General features: G+C 42.9%; 1 protein-coding gene across 1 annotated transcript in view; it reads left to right on the top strand.

The window, feature by feature from the left end:
- CLCA1 (chloride channel accessory 1) overlaps positions 1-18,305 on the top strand; it is a 33,335-nt gene extending 15,030 nt beyond the window's left edge. The window contains exons 6-14 of the mRNA XM_037136543.2: positions 1,431-1,649; positions 2,178-2,405; positions 6,069-6,243; positions 8,067-8,173; positions 11,060-11,275; positions 12,076-12,337; positions 13,415-13,585; positions 15,849-16,088; positions 17,899-18,305. Coding sequence (XP_036992438.2) covers positions 1,431-1,649; positions 2,178-2,405; positions 6,069-6,243; positions 8,067-8,173; positions 11,060-11,275; positions 12,076-12,337; positions 13,415-13,585; positions 15,849-16,088; positions 17,899-18,305 — 2,025 coding nt within the window. The remainder of the gene's footprint in view (positions 1-1,430; positions 1,650-2,177; positions 2,406-6,068; positions 6,244-8,066; positions 8,174-11,059; positions 11,276-12,075; positions 12,338-13,414; positions 13,586-15,848; positions 16,089-17,898) is intronic.
- The last annotated feature ends 708 nt before the right edge of the window (positions 18,306-19,013 follow it).

Consider the following 19,013-nt stretch of genomic DNA (forward strand, 5'->3'; position numbering starts at 1 on the left):
CCATAGATGGACTTATATCTATGTGCACTGCTGTGTTAAGGGAGTCTTACTGAAGCAGCTAGAGGACACTGTGAGGCCACAGGGCTGAGTGGACATTCTTTGTGGGAAAGGTAGAAAACGGTAATATTTTGAAAATGAACTTTTGGCTGAAACATGAAGGTAAAGTCCACAATACAAAACACGAGGGAAGAGGAACTCCTTGACAAAATGGAAACCATGAGCAAAGTCACATTTCAGAGGTATAAAACAGGCTGGCAAGGCTACTGTGGGGGAAATCAAAGACTTGGAATGCACAGCCAGAGTGAGGATGAGGAGGGAAGCAAAAATGCACATTAGAGAGATTGCTGTTTGCTAAGTGAAGGAGTACAGATTGTACTGTGAGACCAATCAAGATTGGCCACCAAAGGGTCTTAAATACAGGAGTAAGAAGGAAGATGCCTCTGGCAGTGGTGGTGTGGACCAGTTGGAGGGGAGCAAGACAGGAAAGCTGGATAGGAGACTGCAGTTGTCTGAGGAGGGTCCTTGAGGGCTTGGATGATGGAGAGTCCATTGGAGAAGGAGAAAAGATGATGAAGTGGAAAGACAGTGAAGTGATTTTGGTTATTTTGCAACAGGAAGAAAGTAGGGAAGCTCCCAGCTTCCTAAGCTAGATAACGGGGTAGATAGTGGTGACGTCCAGCTAGAAAATATATGAGGAGGAGGAGCAGAGTTAGTGGAAAGGTGACAAGTTCCATTATGAACATGTGAAGTTTGAGGAGCCTGTGGGACACCCAACTAGACTGTGGAGAAAGTTGGAGTGCAAGGTGTTGGTACATGACTGGGGAGTAAGGCCGTGAGTGGGAGGTGAAAGGCTAGAGAGATAAGAGTGAACCAGGAGAAAAATGTTAAGGTGCAGGTGTCTGGAAGATAGTGGTAATGGCTCAAAATGGCAAATTTGAGAAGTAGGAAGGAAGCCAAAAGCCGGTGAATGGTTGCTGTGGCACCCTAAGGTTTCAACAAGGTTGAAAACATGTTTTGACATAGAAAATCTGAATTATAACTGTGATTTTTCCCAGCAGTGCTCTGCAGTCAGTGTGGAATTGAGCTAAACTTATGGATTAGCAAAACTGACTAGGGAAGAGGGCCAGAAATTAGCATATTTAAAATCAATTATTAAAGATTTTTTAAAAGATTGTATTTATTTTTAGAGAGAGGGGGAGGGAAGGAGAAAGAGAGGGAGAGAAACATCAATGTGCAGTTGCCTTTCATACGCCCCCTATTGGGGACCTGGCCAGAAACCCAGGCCTGTGCCCTGACTGGGAATCAAACCGGCAACTCTGTGGTTCATAGGCCCATGCTCAAACCACTGAAGTACTCCAGCCAGGCCCAATTATTAAAGATTTTTAACCAGTAGTTCACCATTATCTGTATCATTTTATTGACAATTTCAGGTGGTCGAATTCTGTACAGAAAAAAACCACAATAAAGAAGCCCCAAACCAGCAAAACCAAAAGTGCAATCTCAGAAGCACCTGGGAAGTGATTAGCGACTCGGAGGACTTTAAGAAAACCAGTCCTATGACGACACAGCCACCAAAACCCACCTTCTCACTGCTGCAGATCGGACAAAGGATTGTGTGTTTAGTCCTTGATAAGTCTGGAAGCATGGCGGTATGTGCAATGAATCTTGATCCTCTGGATGCAGATCTCACATTTGCATACAATGTAGTCCAGCCCACAATTTGGAAATCCTGGGAATAAACATAACCCGGAGAGTCAGATGATACAGCACTGACTGCCACTTTATTCAACAAACATTCAGCATCGTCTCATTTGTCAGAAAAAATTAGCTTTCAATTTATGAGCAAAGATCCAGTGATTTACACAGCCTTAACATTTGTATTTCACTGACGATATGTAGGCTCACAGAACTATTACTAAAGCATTGAACTAATATTGAACTAAAGCCTGATCTAGCTTTATATCTTAGGGCTATTTTTACAAAGACCCTAAAATTCTATTCCAAAATACTACTAAATAGAGAGAAAACTTCTCCCATAGAAGGGTACACCTTGAGTAAGCTTGTTGCTATTTACTCTGTGTTGAGACAACCACTTTCAAACCCCCTCTAGCCTGTTCTGTGGTTAGTCTGACCATCTCAACACAACCTGACAGCTTTTCTTCCACTTCTCTGTTCAGGTCAGTGACCGCCTGAAACGAATGAATCAAGCAGGCAAACTTTTCCTGCTGCAGACGGTGGAGCAAGAGTCCTGGGTTGGGATGGTGATGTTTGACAGTGCTGCCTATGTACAAAGTGAACTCATCCAGATCAACGGTGGCACGGAGAGGGATGCACTCATCAGAAAACTCCCCACAGTGGCCGGAGGAGGAACATCCATCTGCACTGGACTTCGATCAGCATTTGCTGTGAGACAAGTTCCCCGATTGTTGTCTGCAGTGTTTACAATTTGTGTTTAAGAGACCCCCCCCTTTGCAATGTTTCCATACATGCCTTTTGTCAAGTTAGATTAGACAACCAAGGGCAGAGCAATAGTTCAAATGACACAAAGACAGAGGCCCCCAAAGCTATTGCTTATTAATTCCTTTATGCTCTTGTGCTTTTCTTCATCAGTGCCTTTGCACTCATGTGTGCCTTTGACCTGTAAGGCACTGTGTGGGGCATTAAGAATGCCATGAGGGCCCGGCTGGTGTGGCTCAGTTGTTTGGAAGGTCATCCTGTAGACCAGAAGGTAGCGGGTTCGATTCACAGTCAGGGCACATACCCACTGCAGGTTCAACCCTGGTCAGGGCATGTACCCGGTTGGGGCACATACACAAAGGCAAGCCAGTCAGTGTTTCTTCAGCCGGTCAATGTTTCTTTCTCGCTTCAGTGTCTGTTTGTCTGTCTATCCTTCTCTCTCCTCCTTCTCCTTTCTCTGAAAGTGATGAAAAATGTTCTCTGGTGAGGATTTAAAAAAAAAGAATACCATGAGGGCCATACCTCCTGTCCCAAGTTTATAATCTTCTTTTTTAAATATTGGGGAGATACTGTACATTAATCACACAGTCACACAAATAAGTATATATTCATAAACTATAATGGGGGCTATGAAGGAAAGTACACAGGAATATAAAAGAGTATCTTCTATTTAAAAAATGAGCTCTGAGTTACAGTTAAATTTGAAGCTTAACACTCCAAATTTCTGGGTATAGAAGGACCTCTTTGGGGGCAGGCAAATGGTTTGTTTATCGAAGCAGGAGGCCTTAGGAACTGTGACTATAGTGATATTGGGAGTGTGTCCAAAGATCCCATCTGACCATCCAATCACGTCATCCCTATACTTAGATATCAATGTCTTGCCATTTTCAATAAAATTAAGTAGAAATTTCTCTATCTAGTATTTGGGCCCTTCACAATATAGCCCTTACCTACCTTTCCGACCTTAAGTACCAGGGGCTCTCTTTCAGGTCCTACATGTAAGCAAGCTGTTAGATCACCTGTCCTTCAGAGCTTCCCCGTCTTTGCCGGGCTAGCCCCCCGCTGAGAGTGCTTCTCCCTCCTTCCTGTGCACCTCAGATTGCCCTCATTCCCCGAAGAACCACTGAGCCCTGCTTCCTGACATCTTCCTGATCTGTTTAACTGTTTAGACTCTCTCCTTCTGAATCCTATGACCTTTTTATTTAAAACATATACATTTTATGTGTATATATAATGTATATATTCATATGCACATATATGTATATATGTGTGTATATACATATACATACATATACATACATATGTGTGTGTGTGTGTATATATATATATATATATATATGGCTTCTAGGCTCTTGTCTCTTATTTTCCAATCATGTGCTTCACTCAAGCAAAACTTCTTTAGTGGTAAGTCTTGTCTTTTTACCTCCCAGGCTACTAGCACAATATCATTTATACAGGAGGTTTTCAGTAAATAAAAGTAAATTTCTTTATTTTTATTTTATTTTTTATCATTTTTAAATGTTGTTTAAATACAATTGTCTCCATTTTCCCACCACCACAAATAAAATAGAATTATTTGATTGCACCTGATGCTTAATTGCTCCAAATACAGAATGCAACATTCTATATTTATTCAGAAGCTATTTGACCCATGAAACAAAGACTAGGAGGCTGGCAGGTCTAAGGTCACAGGATCTCGCCATGTCTTGGTCAGGCCTGCCCTGTGCCTGCTGTGGGCACAGCGCATCGATGGGGCGGCTCCAGATTCCCCCGCAGCAGCAGAAACACTGAGCTCCTTGTGGGCAGTGGACTCAAACATTACCTCGAATTCAGTCTGTCTCTCTGCCCCTTTCATTCTACCTTGAAGGACAGGTCCCTGAAAGTGGTTTCTATTGTGGACACAGTCAGCTGGAAAGCCCATTTTCCAAGGGCCTGCGTGCATCTGGGTTCCCTTCCTCGACCACTTGCTCAAGCTTTGATTAAAGGAGAAAATGAGGGAGGGAAGCTGACAGTGAAATCCCCGACATATCCTAAACTCCTGCTCTGCAGAACCCTGAGGGAGATGACTCATTCCAGGTGGCCTGGTGGTGAGAGAAGGTCTGGTTCTGTGTTTTCCACTCAGATTAGTGAGAGGGTGAGGGATACAACTGGAATTTAAATACTCCTCAAGTGGGGTGGGGGAAGCTTGTGGGTGACTTCAGGATACTGAAGTAAAGAGCCTTGGAGGCTGAGGCTCTTTGATGCAGTGGGAATCTTTAGGGAGCACTCCCCTCAAGATTCCCACTGGTCCTTGCTAGAGAACCCTGGTCAGGTCTGTCCTGGGCTCCTGGCAGTTGTGTCTGCTGATGTATGGCCACTGTACTTTGCTTGTTCTCTTGGCTTGATCAAGATACAGTGGTTCTTCCCAGCTAACTCGGCCCCACCCTGGCTGTCACTGTTGGAGCAGAGCCCTGAGCACACCTACATCCTATATCCAATCCCCAAGGAGGGCTGCATACCCCTCAGCTTCTATAGCAAGATGACCTGTTCTCTTGCCTGCCAACTCTCAACTCAGCTGTCTTCTCTCTCCCCAGTGGTGTGTGCGGGAATGTTTGCATGGTTTCCATGACACCTGGCTGTGATGGGGAATGCAAATTAAGCCCTTTCTCTTGCCTCTAAGACCCTGCAGCTTGGTCACATGAAGGCCATGGCCAGGGCTGATAGGCTCCTGGGCTCTGGGATCATTCACATGGCAACAGTTACAGTTCCGCCCTTCTCCCTTGCGTGGCTGCGCCCTTTCAGAGTTCAAACAGAGTGAAGCCAAGGTCTTCTCTGCTCTCAGCTTTCCTTTCAACCTTCCTTTTCTGAGAGTCCAGTTCAGAGAGGGGAGGTTACTTGGGCTTGATTTCTCATTGTCCCTGCTTCTGGGTCTTCCTTCCATTCTTTTTAGGGCAAGACGGGGCTCTTGCCTTCCTCTTCTTAAATGGATAACACTATTCATTTATCTAATTTTCCTTTTATTATAATCTTATTCAACATTGTGCTCTCTAAATCATATAAAACATGTAATGTGTGTTTAGCAAGAATAGTTAAAACATAGGTATCAAAGGACAAATAAGAACTGGGATTAATAGGAATAAAATCATTTGCTTTAACCATAGGGGATACTAAAATTTTTAAGAATTCATGTGAGCTTGGTATTGACCAATCAGGACCAATGCCAGCCATAAACAGTTGGTATGGTCAGACTGGTGAATACCATACAAGCTAAAATCTGCCATAGGTCTAATATTCTCCAAATATTATCCCCACTCAATGAGGATTGTTTCTGAAGGCTTCTGGGCCCCTGAATACCGGTGAAAGAGAGATTTCGTGAAGGAAAACTTCTTTCCTACATCTCACTTTATAAAGACCTCTCTGGAGCGGGTTAGCCAAGAGAAAAGACCACATCAAGTTCCATGAATGTTTCTCATTTAAAACTGTATCATTTCAAACCAGAGAGATATTTGACCATTCTCAGACACTTTTGTTTATTTTCTCTGGAATTCTTCTTGTTCTCTAGAAATGCAGTTTTCATAAACACTTGGGCTGCCCTGAGTCTGATAGCTCATGCTTTTGAATTATATCCTTAGCTCATTAGGAAGAAATACCCAACAGACGGGTCTGAAATTGTGCTCCTGACTGACGGGGAGGACACCAGCATAAGCGGGTGCTTCAGCGAGGTGAAGCAGAGTGGAGCCATCATCCACACAGTCGCTCTGGGGCCCGATGCAGCGAAAGAACTGGAGGAGCTGTCAAAAATGACAGGTGAGGGACGACCTGCTGAGTCCCACTGTGCTGTCTTTTCACTGGACTGTGAGCACCAGTGAACCGGGGGATAGGGCAAGGGTGGGTAGGGAGAGATAGAGGTAATCTTACTGGCCAACCACTGCCTTACCCCAGAATATCCATTAGAACCTACTCCATCATTTATTTTAAGGCCTTGGTTCTAGGATTAGAGCAGTCTGGAGAGGATGGGTCCAGCATGACACCCTGGTGAGGACTTGGGATGTTCTTCCCAGGAACTTTATAAGGACTGAAAGGAATCTAATAGATTAGCCAGGAACCACCCACTTCCAGCTGGCAGCTGACCAAAGAGGTCCAGGAAAGACAGATGACAAGGCACTCACTACATAACAGCATGATACAAGAGCTCTGTTGGCAATAGAAGGTACAAGACACACAGGAGGGAAGGGGCAAGGTCCAAAAAATCACATCTGAGTTGGGACTTTTAACAAGGAGTATCGGGGGAGAGCAAAGGGCCTGCTATGCCACGTGGAAGGTCACTCTGAAAATGTGGAATACAATGCACTTTCTCTGTAGAACATTAATATATTGTGCTTTTAACTCCCATACAGAACAGATGGTTAAAATAGACTCCATGTGTCTGTCCCTGGCTTCTTCAGGAGAATAAATGGACACAATTTATTTATTTTGTTTTGTTTACTTAGGGCCAGTGTTATGGATATCAATTACTATGCTGAGTTGCTTCCTGAGGCAGCTAAAATGACAGGACTGTTTGCTCCTAATACAAGCTGTTGTAGGCTGTGCTTCTTAGAAGCAGAGATGGAAACAGGGATTTGGATGCATGTGACTTGTAGAGAGAGAGATGTCAGAAGGGAGGGAGAAAAGTAGGCTAAGGCGGGGAAAGGAGCCAGGCATGGATCGGACTGAACTGAGAGCCTAGCTGAAGCCTGACTCCACAGGGGACTCTGGGTCTGGAGCTGCATCACAAACATGGTCCGATTTTAAAGCAAGAGGGCTGGCCTTTTGTACCACTGTGTCCATCTGTCAGTGGCTGTGGACTGTCAGGGCAGGGCAGAAGGGGTGGAGCCTGTCATTCCTCTAGCTTGGGTGACCCCTTCTGGCAAGGCAAATCTCTGGAAAAGGAGGAGCAATATGCCATGAGCAGCTAACAGAGCAGCTGAGAAGCCATGCGCTTGCCTGGAGAAGGGGATCTAGGGAGAGCCCCAACAGTGCAATCAAAACACCTTCCCTAGGCTCTGGGTGGTGTTAATAGTTTAAAGGTGCTTTCACATCAACTCGCTTAGTTACACTTCTTCTAAATAACTCAAGACTGCTCAGCTTGGTGTGTCTTGCTTTTTATCACATATTGTACTCTTCTATGACTGCTCCTTGTCAGCTGGCATTTCTTGCTTTTGTCACATGCCCAGCTCTTCTGATTCAGGAGGAAACACAAATGTCAGCCTTGTTAGGATTAGGTCTAAAATAAGAATACATCAAGAGCCTCAGAACAGCAGTTCATGGATTCTCTCATATGAAAGTATATAGCTTTTAAAACATGAATTTTACAATGTTAGTTCAGGCCTTTCAGAGATTCATGACTGCTTTGCAGATACTTGAAGTAGACATACTGACTGAGATGCTGCTGAAGCTATTATTTGGTAAGGTTAAAAAGTGGTATCAACTTCCGAGGTTATCCTGGAACCTATTTGATGTTGATCTATTAAGACTTTAATAACACAGTGGAACATTTATTCTGTGTGTTCTGCTACCTTAAGAATGGCGAAAAATGTTGTAAACACTTGCTTTCTACAAAATATCTTCTGATAATGTAATTTGCTTCTTAGGAGGTTTAAAGACATATGCTTCGGATCAGGCTCAGAACAATGGCCTCATTGACGCTTTTGGGGCCCTTTCGTCAGGAAATGGAGCCATCTCCCAGCATTCCATCCAGGTCAGACTTCTTCCTCCTCAATTTTTCATGTTTTTAAATAACTCTTGCAAAAATGGAGATTTTAATGATTAAAAGTTTATGTTCTACATTCTTCTACTAGTGAATAAAAATTAAACGGAAGTTTCAGGCTGATATTAAACATTATTCCTAAAATACAACACTACTCATTTAAAAAGGCAATCCTGTTTACTTGTTTGGAAAAAGTACTAAGTGACTTCCTCATGAAAAGCAGCAACATAAAATATAATGGGTGCAAGAACTCTTTCTTAACATCTGTTAACAAGCACCCACAGCAATATAATTGGCTCAGAATTTTCTTCAGAGTAGATCATCTCAATACAAATTTTCTAGGACAAGTGTTCAGGGATTACACACTGTATGTTTCCATTACCTCAGGTCTCTGACACTGGCCAAGGTTTCCATATAATGGATGAAAAGTGCTCTGGACTGTGAAAAGCCCAGGCTCTCGGTCCAGACAGCTGGAGGAGCCTTGTCCCAGGTCCATCGTTAGCTCTGTGACCATAGGCAAAGACCTTCACCCCTTGGGCCTCAACTTCTGTCAGATATGAACCAGAAAACTTCCATAGGCCCTTCTGATTCTGAAATGTCGAGAAAAACAAATTTTCTTTCAGAAGTCACAGAGCTTAAAAAATAGGACATTTTTAAATGCTCTTCTCCAATAGTCACAAAACTTACATGATTTTTAATCTAGAGAGAGTAAACAATCAGTACTCATACCTGTGTGAATTGTAACTTTTATTTTGAAAGTTTGGATAAGAGTAAAGGAGTACCTCAAAGCCAAATACTGATTTCAAAACAACAGGCTTTTTGGTCTACTGACATAGCATTTATTCAGTCAAAGAAGAAAGCAATTATACTCATTTGGGTTATCCTAGTTCAAATTTAGAAAGTTAATATTAAGAGCCTATTTTGGAAATGGGAGGAATGTGCGTTCGAAAACTAATTAAACTGATGAAAGGACAAGTTCACAATCAGGGAATTTCTGCCCATTAGTTGTTTTTTTTTTAAGGTTTTATTTATTTATCTTTAGAGGGGAAGGGAAGGAGAGAGGGAGAGAAATATCAATGTATGGTTGCCTCTCGTGTGTCCCCTGCCGGGAACTGGCCTGCAACCCAGGCATGTGCCCTGACTGGGAATCGAACCTCAATCGTGCTGCCTATTAGTTTTTTTATTTAAGAAACCTAACAGGAAGACAGAAGAAGAGTGTGATTCGTTTACCCACCTGCCATAAGAATCAGACCTAAGAGCCTTTCACTTTCTTCATGTCCAAGATCATAATCTTGCCTATGCAACTAGAAAGTCTGACTCCATGACCAAGCCATTTTATCTTCTAATTGATTTTGTTTTAAGGACAATAAATAATTATCTTGGCCATAATCCTCAAAGTCACACTTTCTACAAAAGTCTTACTAGCCCTTCCCCACCTCAGTTCCTGCTCCTTAGCTCTTTCTATTCCAAACAAGTCAACCTTGACCTTCTACTTGTTTTATTATCTTCTCAGGGGCTGTCAAAACACTCAGTGTACCGATTAGTTTTTGCAATTTGAGTAATCCATACAGGGATGAAAGTAAGTCTCAGTCACTTTACTAGACTGTTAAAGGTTTACAGTCTAGAAAATAGGGTGAGTTCTGTACACCAGTAGGTGTGGGGGCAACTTTGCCCTCAAAGTCCCCCCATCTGCCATGGATGAAAGTGAAACTACCAAGACATGATCTGCTTGGGGAGGAAAGGTGGCCAATCCCTCAAAGGAGAAGGGCCGGAGAGCCCCTTCCTCAAAGGCTTTTATTGGGTTCATTTGCACAAGAATACAGGTAAGGATCAAACAATAGACAGCATTCAAAGAACTATGAGGGCTTATTCTCAGGGTCAGATAGCAAAAGAGCCATAAAACTTTGAGGAACAAACTTCTTGCTTGGACCCTTATCGTTCAAATGAGAGCATTCTAAACAAAGCAGATTTCACAGGATTTTACATATTCTTTCTTAGGCCTGATCACCCTGGATCCTGCTCTAGCCGGCAAAGGGCTGTACCACCTTCCCCATCATAGGTTTTTAGGCTTAAGTCCCCACTTCTCCCAGACAGAAATGGGGACTCGGGCTATGTCAGAATAGCCAGGGGGAGAGGGTCCATCACTCCCTCTTTGTTGCGGCCCCCCAAGTCCTTCCATGATGGCCTCCCAGGCGATCATGTCTGGCTTAGGTTGCCCCTCCTCTGAGGAGTCGTACCTGTCTCTGACTATCCGACCATGCATTGGGGGCAGGGGAGGAAGCAGAGTCAGCATTTGCTATCAGAAACAAGCTTTGTCTCCGTGTGGCTCGCATTCTGGAGGTTGCTTACTCATCCCTAGCCATGGGGGCCGGGGGGGGGGGGGGTTACAACTCCTGAAACCAAGCAGAGCAGTTCCCAACAAGTAGGTATAAAATAAAATACAATGACTGTCAAAGTACAGACAGAAATAAGGTTCCATGGGAGCTCACAGGAGGAAGAGGTTATCCTAGGCTGCTGAGGTGGACATCAGAGAAAGCTTCACTGATACAGTGAGTTTTGTAATGACTTTGGAAGGACAGGTGCAGCATGCACAGATGGAGATGAGCATACAGACTTCCAAGAAAAGTGAGAGCACGGTAAAGTCATGGGAGTCGTTTGGGGAAGTGGTCTGCTTCAGGTCTAGGAATCAACATTGTGGAAGCTAAAGCTGCAAAGGTAATTTAGAATTAGATCATAATAGATGCTAAATACCAAACCAAGGGCTTAGGCACTGAGGGCCTTTTAATGGGGCAACTGAAAGTTGGGGGACAGAATGGAAGAGACCCTGTGATGGGAGCTGTATTCTCCAAAAAGTAAGGAGTTGTTTTTTCTTAACAGCTTGAGAGTAGGGGATTAACTCTCCAGGACAGCCAGTGGATGAATGGCACAGTGACTGTGGACAGCAGTGTGGGAAACGACACTCTGTTTCTCATCACCTGGACGGCGGAGCCTCCCCAAATCCTTCTCTGGGATCCCAGCGGAAAGAGACAAGATGGCTTTTTAGTGGACACGCACACCAAAGTGGCCTACCTCCAGATCCCAGGCACTGCCGAGGTATGGAGTCAGCTTTTTTCCTTCTCACAATTTCACAAGAAAAAGGTTTTTTTTAACTATTTTTTAAGAATTTTATTTATTTACTTTTAGAGAAGGGAAGGGAGGGAGAAAGAGAAGGAGAGAAACATCAATGTATGGTTGCCACTTGAGCACCCCCTACTGGGACCTGGCCAGCAACCCAGGCGTTTGTCCTGACTGAGAATCAAACTAGTGATCCTTTGGTTCATAGGCCGTCACTCAATCCATTGAGCCACACCAGCCAGGGCTGACAAGATAAAGTTTTTATAGAATAATCATAGCTTTTTAAATGTGGGCACTTGCTAGAAGGAAAGTCAGTACTGAATGAAATAGAAAACAAGAATATATCTCCATCAAGAGGAAATCACTCAGTATTACAGCAAATCAAGAGAAAGGAAATTGGTGTTATTTTCTCCAGGTACTAAAAGAAGAACCTTCAAATCACATAGTAGTCAAGATGCAACATGACCCCTAAAGTTTCGGGTTCCTGAAAACTATTTCCTATACTCAGGGACCCATTAATTTGACCCTGTCCTTGAGAACCCAAGGCAATGATAAGAGTGGTTTTCAGTTCATTTCCCCCTACTAGGGTTTTCTTGACCATAAGAGCCATGCAGTTGGTTCAAACATACCAACGTTTCAGTGGACTGAGAGTATCAAAGACCATCTGAGATATGCTTCTAACACACTTGCATCAGATAGGCTCCTCTTATAGGTGGCAGTGAAGTCAGTTATGTGCCATGTGGATACTAACTGGATGTGTCTCCATTTGTTTTGGTCAGTTTGGCATTTGGAATTATAGTCTACAAGCAAGCTCCCAAACCCTGACTTTGACTGTCACCTCCCGTGCATCAAGTGCTACCTTGCCTCCAATTACAGTGACCTCCAAAATGAACAAGGACACAGGCAAATTCCCTAGCCCTATGGTAGTTTATGCAAAGATTCACCAAGGAGCTTTCCCAATTCTCAGGGCCAGTGTTACAGCCCTGATAGAATCAGCAGGTGGAAAAACAGTCACCTTGGAATTATTGGACAATGGAGCAGGTAACCGCCCATGAAATTGGGAAACATGTCTTTCTTTTCCATGAAGCAAACAGGGCAGAGCTGGAGGGCATGACCTGGTGAAGACACTTAGGAGCAGGGAATCCAGCACTGGGGGTCTGGTTGGGAGAACTTTCTGCTCCACAACCCCCATTCTTATATTTCAAAATGTTGGAAAACATAACAAAGGCCCTACCTTTAGCCTCTGCAAAAGCCCAAGTACATTGGTAGCTCAAGCACAATAGCTCAGAAATTCTAGGGAGTCATCAGAAGGTATTCCATACTCTCCAAAAAATTGATACCTTTCTTGCATTTGGGATATATATATATATATATATATATATATATATATATATATATATATCCATATCCCTAATGAATATATATATTCATTTTTATTTTCCCCACATACTTTTGAGATATTATTAGCCCTCCACTAAAGCGTCAGAGACAGATTCAAGTACAGTGATATGTGAATCCTATACCTATGCAGACTCTCTATCATCTTGTTTCCAAAGTGAGGATCCTACCCATTATTTCTGTATTTAGGAAATCTAACAGGGAGAAAGAAAATTCTACATTTCTTTTTTTAGGAGGAACTTGACTGCTTACTGTGATGCAAGTAATCTTATTAGAACAAATTTTGTAAATGAATTTCCTTCCTAAGTCTACCCTGGGGAGAAGTCATGAATTTTTGAAAAATAATCATACATTTTTTTGCTCCTCAGTAACACACAGCAGTTCAATTCTGTGCAACAGACACTTACTGAGTAGTTAAACTGTGCTGTGTGGGGTGTGCCAGAGACACATAACATGAGCTCTGATTTCAAAAAGACAGACAACAGTTCAGGAGGATAAGGTATAGACATATTAAACTAACACACATACACACAGCACATATATACATACACACTTGTAAAAGAAGCAGCCCTCATGCTTTACATAGTCAGATCCTAAACTCTCTTGGAGACCATGCTGGATTCTTTGCTTTGAACATTTTTAAACCACATGTGATTTGAAAATATAAAAGTGCCTTGTTACCTTTAGGATATTCATTAATTCCTTTATTCCCTTCTCAAGGTGCTGATGCTACTAAGGATGACGGTGTCTATTCAAGGTATTTTATAGCTTATGATGCAAACGGTAGATACAGTGTAAAAGTGCGGGCTCTGGGAGGAGTGAATGCAGCCAGGCGGAGAGTTACACCCCAGCAGAATGGAGCCATGTACATCCCCGGCTACATTGAGGATGGTAAGTAACTGTAATAACACACATCTGACTTGAGTAAAAGGCTTCAAATCAAAAGGGAACCATTTAGCCCCCCTGGGGGGAATGGTGCAAGAGGGTTTCTCAGCTTGGGCATTATGGACCTCTTGGGCCCCAAAATTATTTGTTGTGAGGGTCGTCTCGCACTTTGTAGGGTGTTTAGCAGCATTTCTGGCCTCTACTCACTAGGCAACCAAACAGCCCTCACAGTCATAACAATCGGAAGTGCCTTCAGATGTCTTCCACTGTCCCCTGGGCGCAGTGGAAGCCCTCAGTTTAAGACACTAAATTGAATGTACCTTTTGATGGTTTTGGCTCAAATTCCAGCCTTCTATCAGATAAATTATTTTAGATAATCTCCTCGATCCTCACTTTCCTCAGTTGTCAATTAGAGATAATAATGGTTCTTACCTCACAGAATGGTTATGGGAAATAAAGAATTACACGTAATAAACTATTGCTGGTAAACAGTAAGTCTTCAACAAATGTTTGCTACTACTTTCAATATTTTTTTTCGAGAGTGAGGTTTTTAAAAATATTTTATTTATTTATTTTTAGAGAGAGGGGAAGGGAAGGAGAAAGAGTAGAAGAGAAACATCAATGTGTGGTTGCCTCTCATGTGTCCCCTCACTGGGGACCTGGCCTGCAACCCAGGCATGTGCCCTGACTGGGAATCGAACCAGCAACCTTTGCTTCACAGGCCTGTGCTCAATCCACTGAGCTACACCAGCCAGGGCTACTTTCAATAAATTTTAAAACTTTTTGTAATGAAGCTCTTTCCACTGACATAGGCATTTCCATAGAATCAAAAAATAGCAATTTAGGGTTTGTTATCCAAATCAGTATCGCCGTAAGCCCACCTTCCTCTTCTCTCCTTCTCTTGTCCTGCTGAGACCAGGGAGAACAGTGGGTGAATCTCATACCAGCCAGCACGCTGAGCCCGCATGTACGCGAGTGGGTAAATCATGCTCTAAGAAACAGGGAGTCCCACACCGCTGGACTATGAACACTTGCCTTAGACTAGAGCTGGCAGTGGAACCGAGACTGAGTCCTGATGGGCTCCAGGACTTGCGGCGGAAACCAGCCCGAGTGCAGGTCTTTCCCTAGCCCTAGGGTGTAGTAAGAATAACTCCTTCAAGAAGCTTTCCACTGTTCCCTTGGCTTGGGTGTATGCTTAACAGAGGGAGAATTCTGAGACATACAGTGCCTCTCATCAACAGTGATCAGAGGGAAAAAGGCTTTAAAAGACACCGTTGCTTGAAAAACTCCATCAAACATTGTAGCTTATTTTGTTCCCATTTGTCCTTCTTTTTGAACTGGGGGAAGAAGTTGGCTGTCTCTGGCCTATGCTCAGTGTTTTAATTGCATTATTACACTTCATTCTTCTAGTTATCCCATTTTACAGACAGATAAACTGAGGCTAGAGAAGTTATTGGTCCACATAACTAATAATGATAGCACCTGCCTGGGCATTGGGAAGTGATGAGCCTAAATACCAATAGAGATGGTCTCTTCTGGTAAATCTAACACTAACCCTTAGCCTGCTAATGTACCTACTTCATGTTTGCCCAAGACCAAACTAATGGGGATGAAGATCAATCTGTTTTTATTGAGAAAGTCTTATTTGCAACAAGAACTAGGTTTCCATACATTCACTGAGAAAATCGGAAGTTTTTCAAAAGCATAAAATTTTAGAACCCCTAACTTAGAACATTTCATGAGAAGGTGCTATCTACTAAAAAGATAAAACACAAACATGGAGAAAGAGAAAAACACACAGAATAAATAACCCAGGTAATTCTTAAAGGTCCAGGTAATTAATTACCAGATCAATAGAAAAGGTCATGGAACCCACAGCATTGTTTAGGTGGAAAGGGATTTCTTGAGGCATTTGGAGGAGGTTTAAAACAGAAGGAGTGTTTATACCAAGCTTGTGCAAGGCCACAATCAGGACAGGCTAAAAGATGGAAAAGGAAACAATTCCAGGGCAAGCATCATGAAAATAAATTATGAAAGTCATTGCACTAAATAAGCATGAAATAAAGAACGATGATTCTCTCTCTGCTTTTTTCTCTCTGGTTTGCAAACTGGTTTGAGATGTTCTACACCAAACAGTTAAAATGAATCTTGAGTGGGGAAGGAAATAAGGGGAAGGGAAGAGTAGACAGAGGGTAATCCAATAACCAAACACAGGGAAGTATAGCCATTTTGAGCAGCTTACTGTATATTGAGAAATATTTTAATGCAGGTGAAATAAAATGGAACCCACCAAGACCTGAAATTAATAAGGATGAACTCCAAGGCAAGCAAGTATGTTTCAGCAGAACATCCTCGGGAGGTTCATTTGTGGCCTCCGATGTCCCAAGGGCTCCCATACCCGATCTCTTTCCACCTTGTCAAATCACCGACCTGAAGGCAAAACTCCAAGGGGACAATCTTATTAATCTGATGTGGACGGCTCCTGGGGACGATTACGATCAAGGAAGAGGTGAGCTGACTGTGGTGCGGACCCTGTGAAGGAGGTCAGCAGCCAGACAGAGGTGCGGAGGGGAGTGAGGCAGGCGAGCATTTGTGACGCATGTGGAAGGCGGAGGGGATCTCGAATGTCCTCTGAAATGAAGCGGGTGGGACAAGGACCAAATGGGTGAAGGGGTCAAATATAAGAGAACGAATGGAAACTAGGCTCTTCTCGGTGAGCATGCAGTAGACTTTACAGACAGAGAATTATAATGTTGTACACCTGAAATTTATTTAATGCTATTAACCAACGTTATCTTGAGTTTAGAAATCACTTTTTTTAAGATTTTAAAATGAGAGGTTTAGAATCTGAAAAAGTGGCCTCCTTTAGGTGTAAGAGGGTTCAACCAGGAAGAGGCAACCCTTGTTTTGTTTTGTTTTTTCCCTGAAATCTTGCCAAAGTGTCCTTTAACAAAGCCCATTTTTAGTAATGACTCCTGGAAAGGTGAGAACACAGCAGAGATATCTATGGAGCCGAGCTTTCCTTTACAAGAAACCTCTCAAGGTCTGGTCTATCGACTGCAGCGTGGGCATCACATGCTTACTTGTTAGAGGCTTAGAACTTCAGGCCCCACCCCAAACCCACGGAACCAGAATCTGCATTTTAAGATCTCTGGGTGATTTGTGTGCACATTAAAGTTTGAGAAGCACTGGTACCAAAATGCCTCTATAAATAATAAAATAATATTTAAAGAACCTCCTCTCTTAGCCAGGCACTATGCCCAGAAATACTGACCAAAACTGACCCAGTTTTACATGTGTCACTCAGTGGAGATGTTACAGAAAGAACCACCCCGCCCCTCGGGTCTTTTTTCACTACGGCTCCTCTTTGCCCACTGCCTTGTTAGGAACTGGGGCCCTCAATGCCAGAGCTTGGTAAAAAGGAAAGGAACTATTTATTCAAAAGTTATACAGGTTTAGAATAATGGCAGAATGTCGCCATTAAATCCCAAAGTTCCTTTAAAACACCCACAAACACACACAATCCTGCCTCTCCTGGTCAGACCAGGCCAGTCAGGGGTACTGTATCTCAGGAAAAGAAACAGAAGTCCGTAGTTCAGCTAGGTTCCTGCTCTTAATCCAAAACTGCAACCTCACGGTGGACCGGTAGGAGTCCTTCTCCATCCTTTCAAACCTCTAAGAGGGAATTTAAGAGCTAAAGTCCACATGGCTGCTACATCTTGCTTTCCTGCTTCCTAAGCCACATGATCAAGACAGCCCCCTCTCTGCTCCCAAAACCGAGTAGTTAAGCCCCCACATGGCTGCCACCCCTGGGTTTAAATCACACATGGATCTTCCTCTGTAACCCCATTTCCAACTCCTCCCACAATCAACTACACCTGCCAGCACTCCCATATTTCAGCCTTTCTGGGATGCCATAGTCTGGGCAGGCGTGGCCCTGTGGTGTGGAGGAACCATCTCCAAACTCTCCTGTAGAGGCTGTAAGGGGCGGGGTAGGGGGCAGGGGACCTGCCTCCCAGCTACATCATGGGTCAAAGTCACACATATCTCCCTGGATCTGAGCAGGCTGTGAAGCTAGCCTGCTATTATTGATATGCAAAATAACTCTCAATCCCTGTGCTGCTCCGTTAACTCCACAGCCCATTTAAGCCTATACCTGGTTACAGAGAAACACAAACAAGAATGTAAAAAGATACTAACACTTGTAAAAATGCAGCATCAATCACATTTATTCATTGGAACTTCATGGGATGGTGATATAGTTTCTAACAGCCTTTTAAAACATGAGAACTGCAAGTCACATCCTTCTTTTTTTTCAGCTTACAAGTATATCATTGGAATAAGCACAAGTATTCTTGATCTCAGAGACAAGTTCAATGAATCATTTCAAGTGAACACTACTGATCTCATTCCAAAGGAAGCCAATTCTGAGGAAGTCTTTGTGTTTACACCAGAAGGTGTCACTTTTGAAAATGGCACAGATCTCTTCATCGCTGTTCGGGCTGTTGACAAGGTCAACCTGATGTCAGAAATCTCTAACATTGCACGAGTATCTTTGTTCATTCCCCCACCGACTCCTCCGGAGACACCTAGTCCTCCGGAGACACCTAGTCCTTCTCTCCCGTGTCCTGATATTAATGTCAACAGCACCATTCCTGGCATTCACATTTTAAAAATTATGTGGAAGTGGCTAGGAGAATTGCAGCTTTCAGTAGCCTTGAGTTGAGTTTTCATGAGCTAAATAAATCATTCATCCTCTTGATCATAATATTTTCTAAAATGTATTTTAGACTACCTGTAGGGAGTAAGTTGATGAAATAAAATGCTAAGCAACTGGATATGTATGTACAAAAACTCTCCATTCAGCCTGACTGGAGTGGCTCAGTGGGTTGGACATCATCCTGCAAACCGAAAGGTCATTAGTTGTGGGCCAGGTCCCCATGTTCCTCTTGCACATCAATGTTTCTCTGCTGCTCTCCCTCCCTTTCCCTCTCTCCAAAAGCAAACAAAATGTAAAAATAAAAATAAAAGCCATCTTTTCAAATCCAAGAGTTTGATCATCACTTAATCATTAATGATTCTGAATACTAGAAAGAAGGGGTCCATGCATCGATAAATGGAAGTAAGTTTTCATTTAAGAATCTTTGCTGGTTAAAAAGAACATGCAATTTCATATGAAAGATGACAAAATTGCCCAATCAGATAAAACAAATTTAAATATAAAAGGCATAGCTCATTATAGAGAAGATTTGAACCAACATCACTAGGAATATGTATTATTTTCTCTGGATGTGAGCAAGGATGAAGCAGTTGGGGAACAGACTACATTATAGAAAGGACACCGTGATGAAGGCTCCCTGAGCATAGAAATGTATGTTATGTGCATAAAATTATGAGTCAGCGAGGATTAGAATCACGGTGGTGGGAGATGAGG

The sequence above is a fragment of the Artibeus jamaicensis genome, unplaced genomic scaffold (genome assembly GCF_021234435.1).
Source record: "Artibeus jamaicensis isolate MK-2021 breed Jamaican fruit bat unplaced genomic scaffold, CSHL_Jam_final scaffold_1019, whole genome shotgun sequence".
In the NCBI taxonomy this organism is placed as follows: Eukaryota; Metazoa; Chordata; class Mammalia; order Chiroptera; family Phyllostomidae; genus Artibeus; species Artibeus jamaicensis.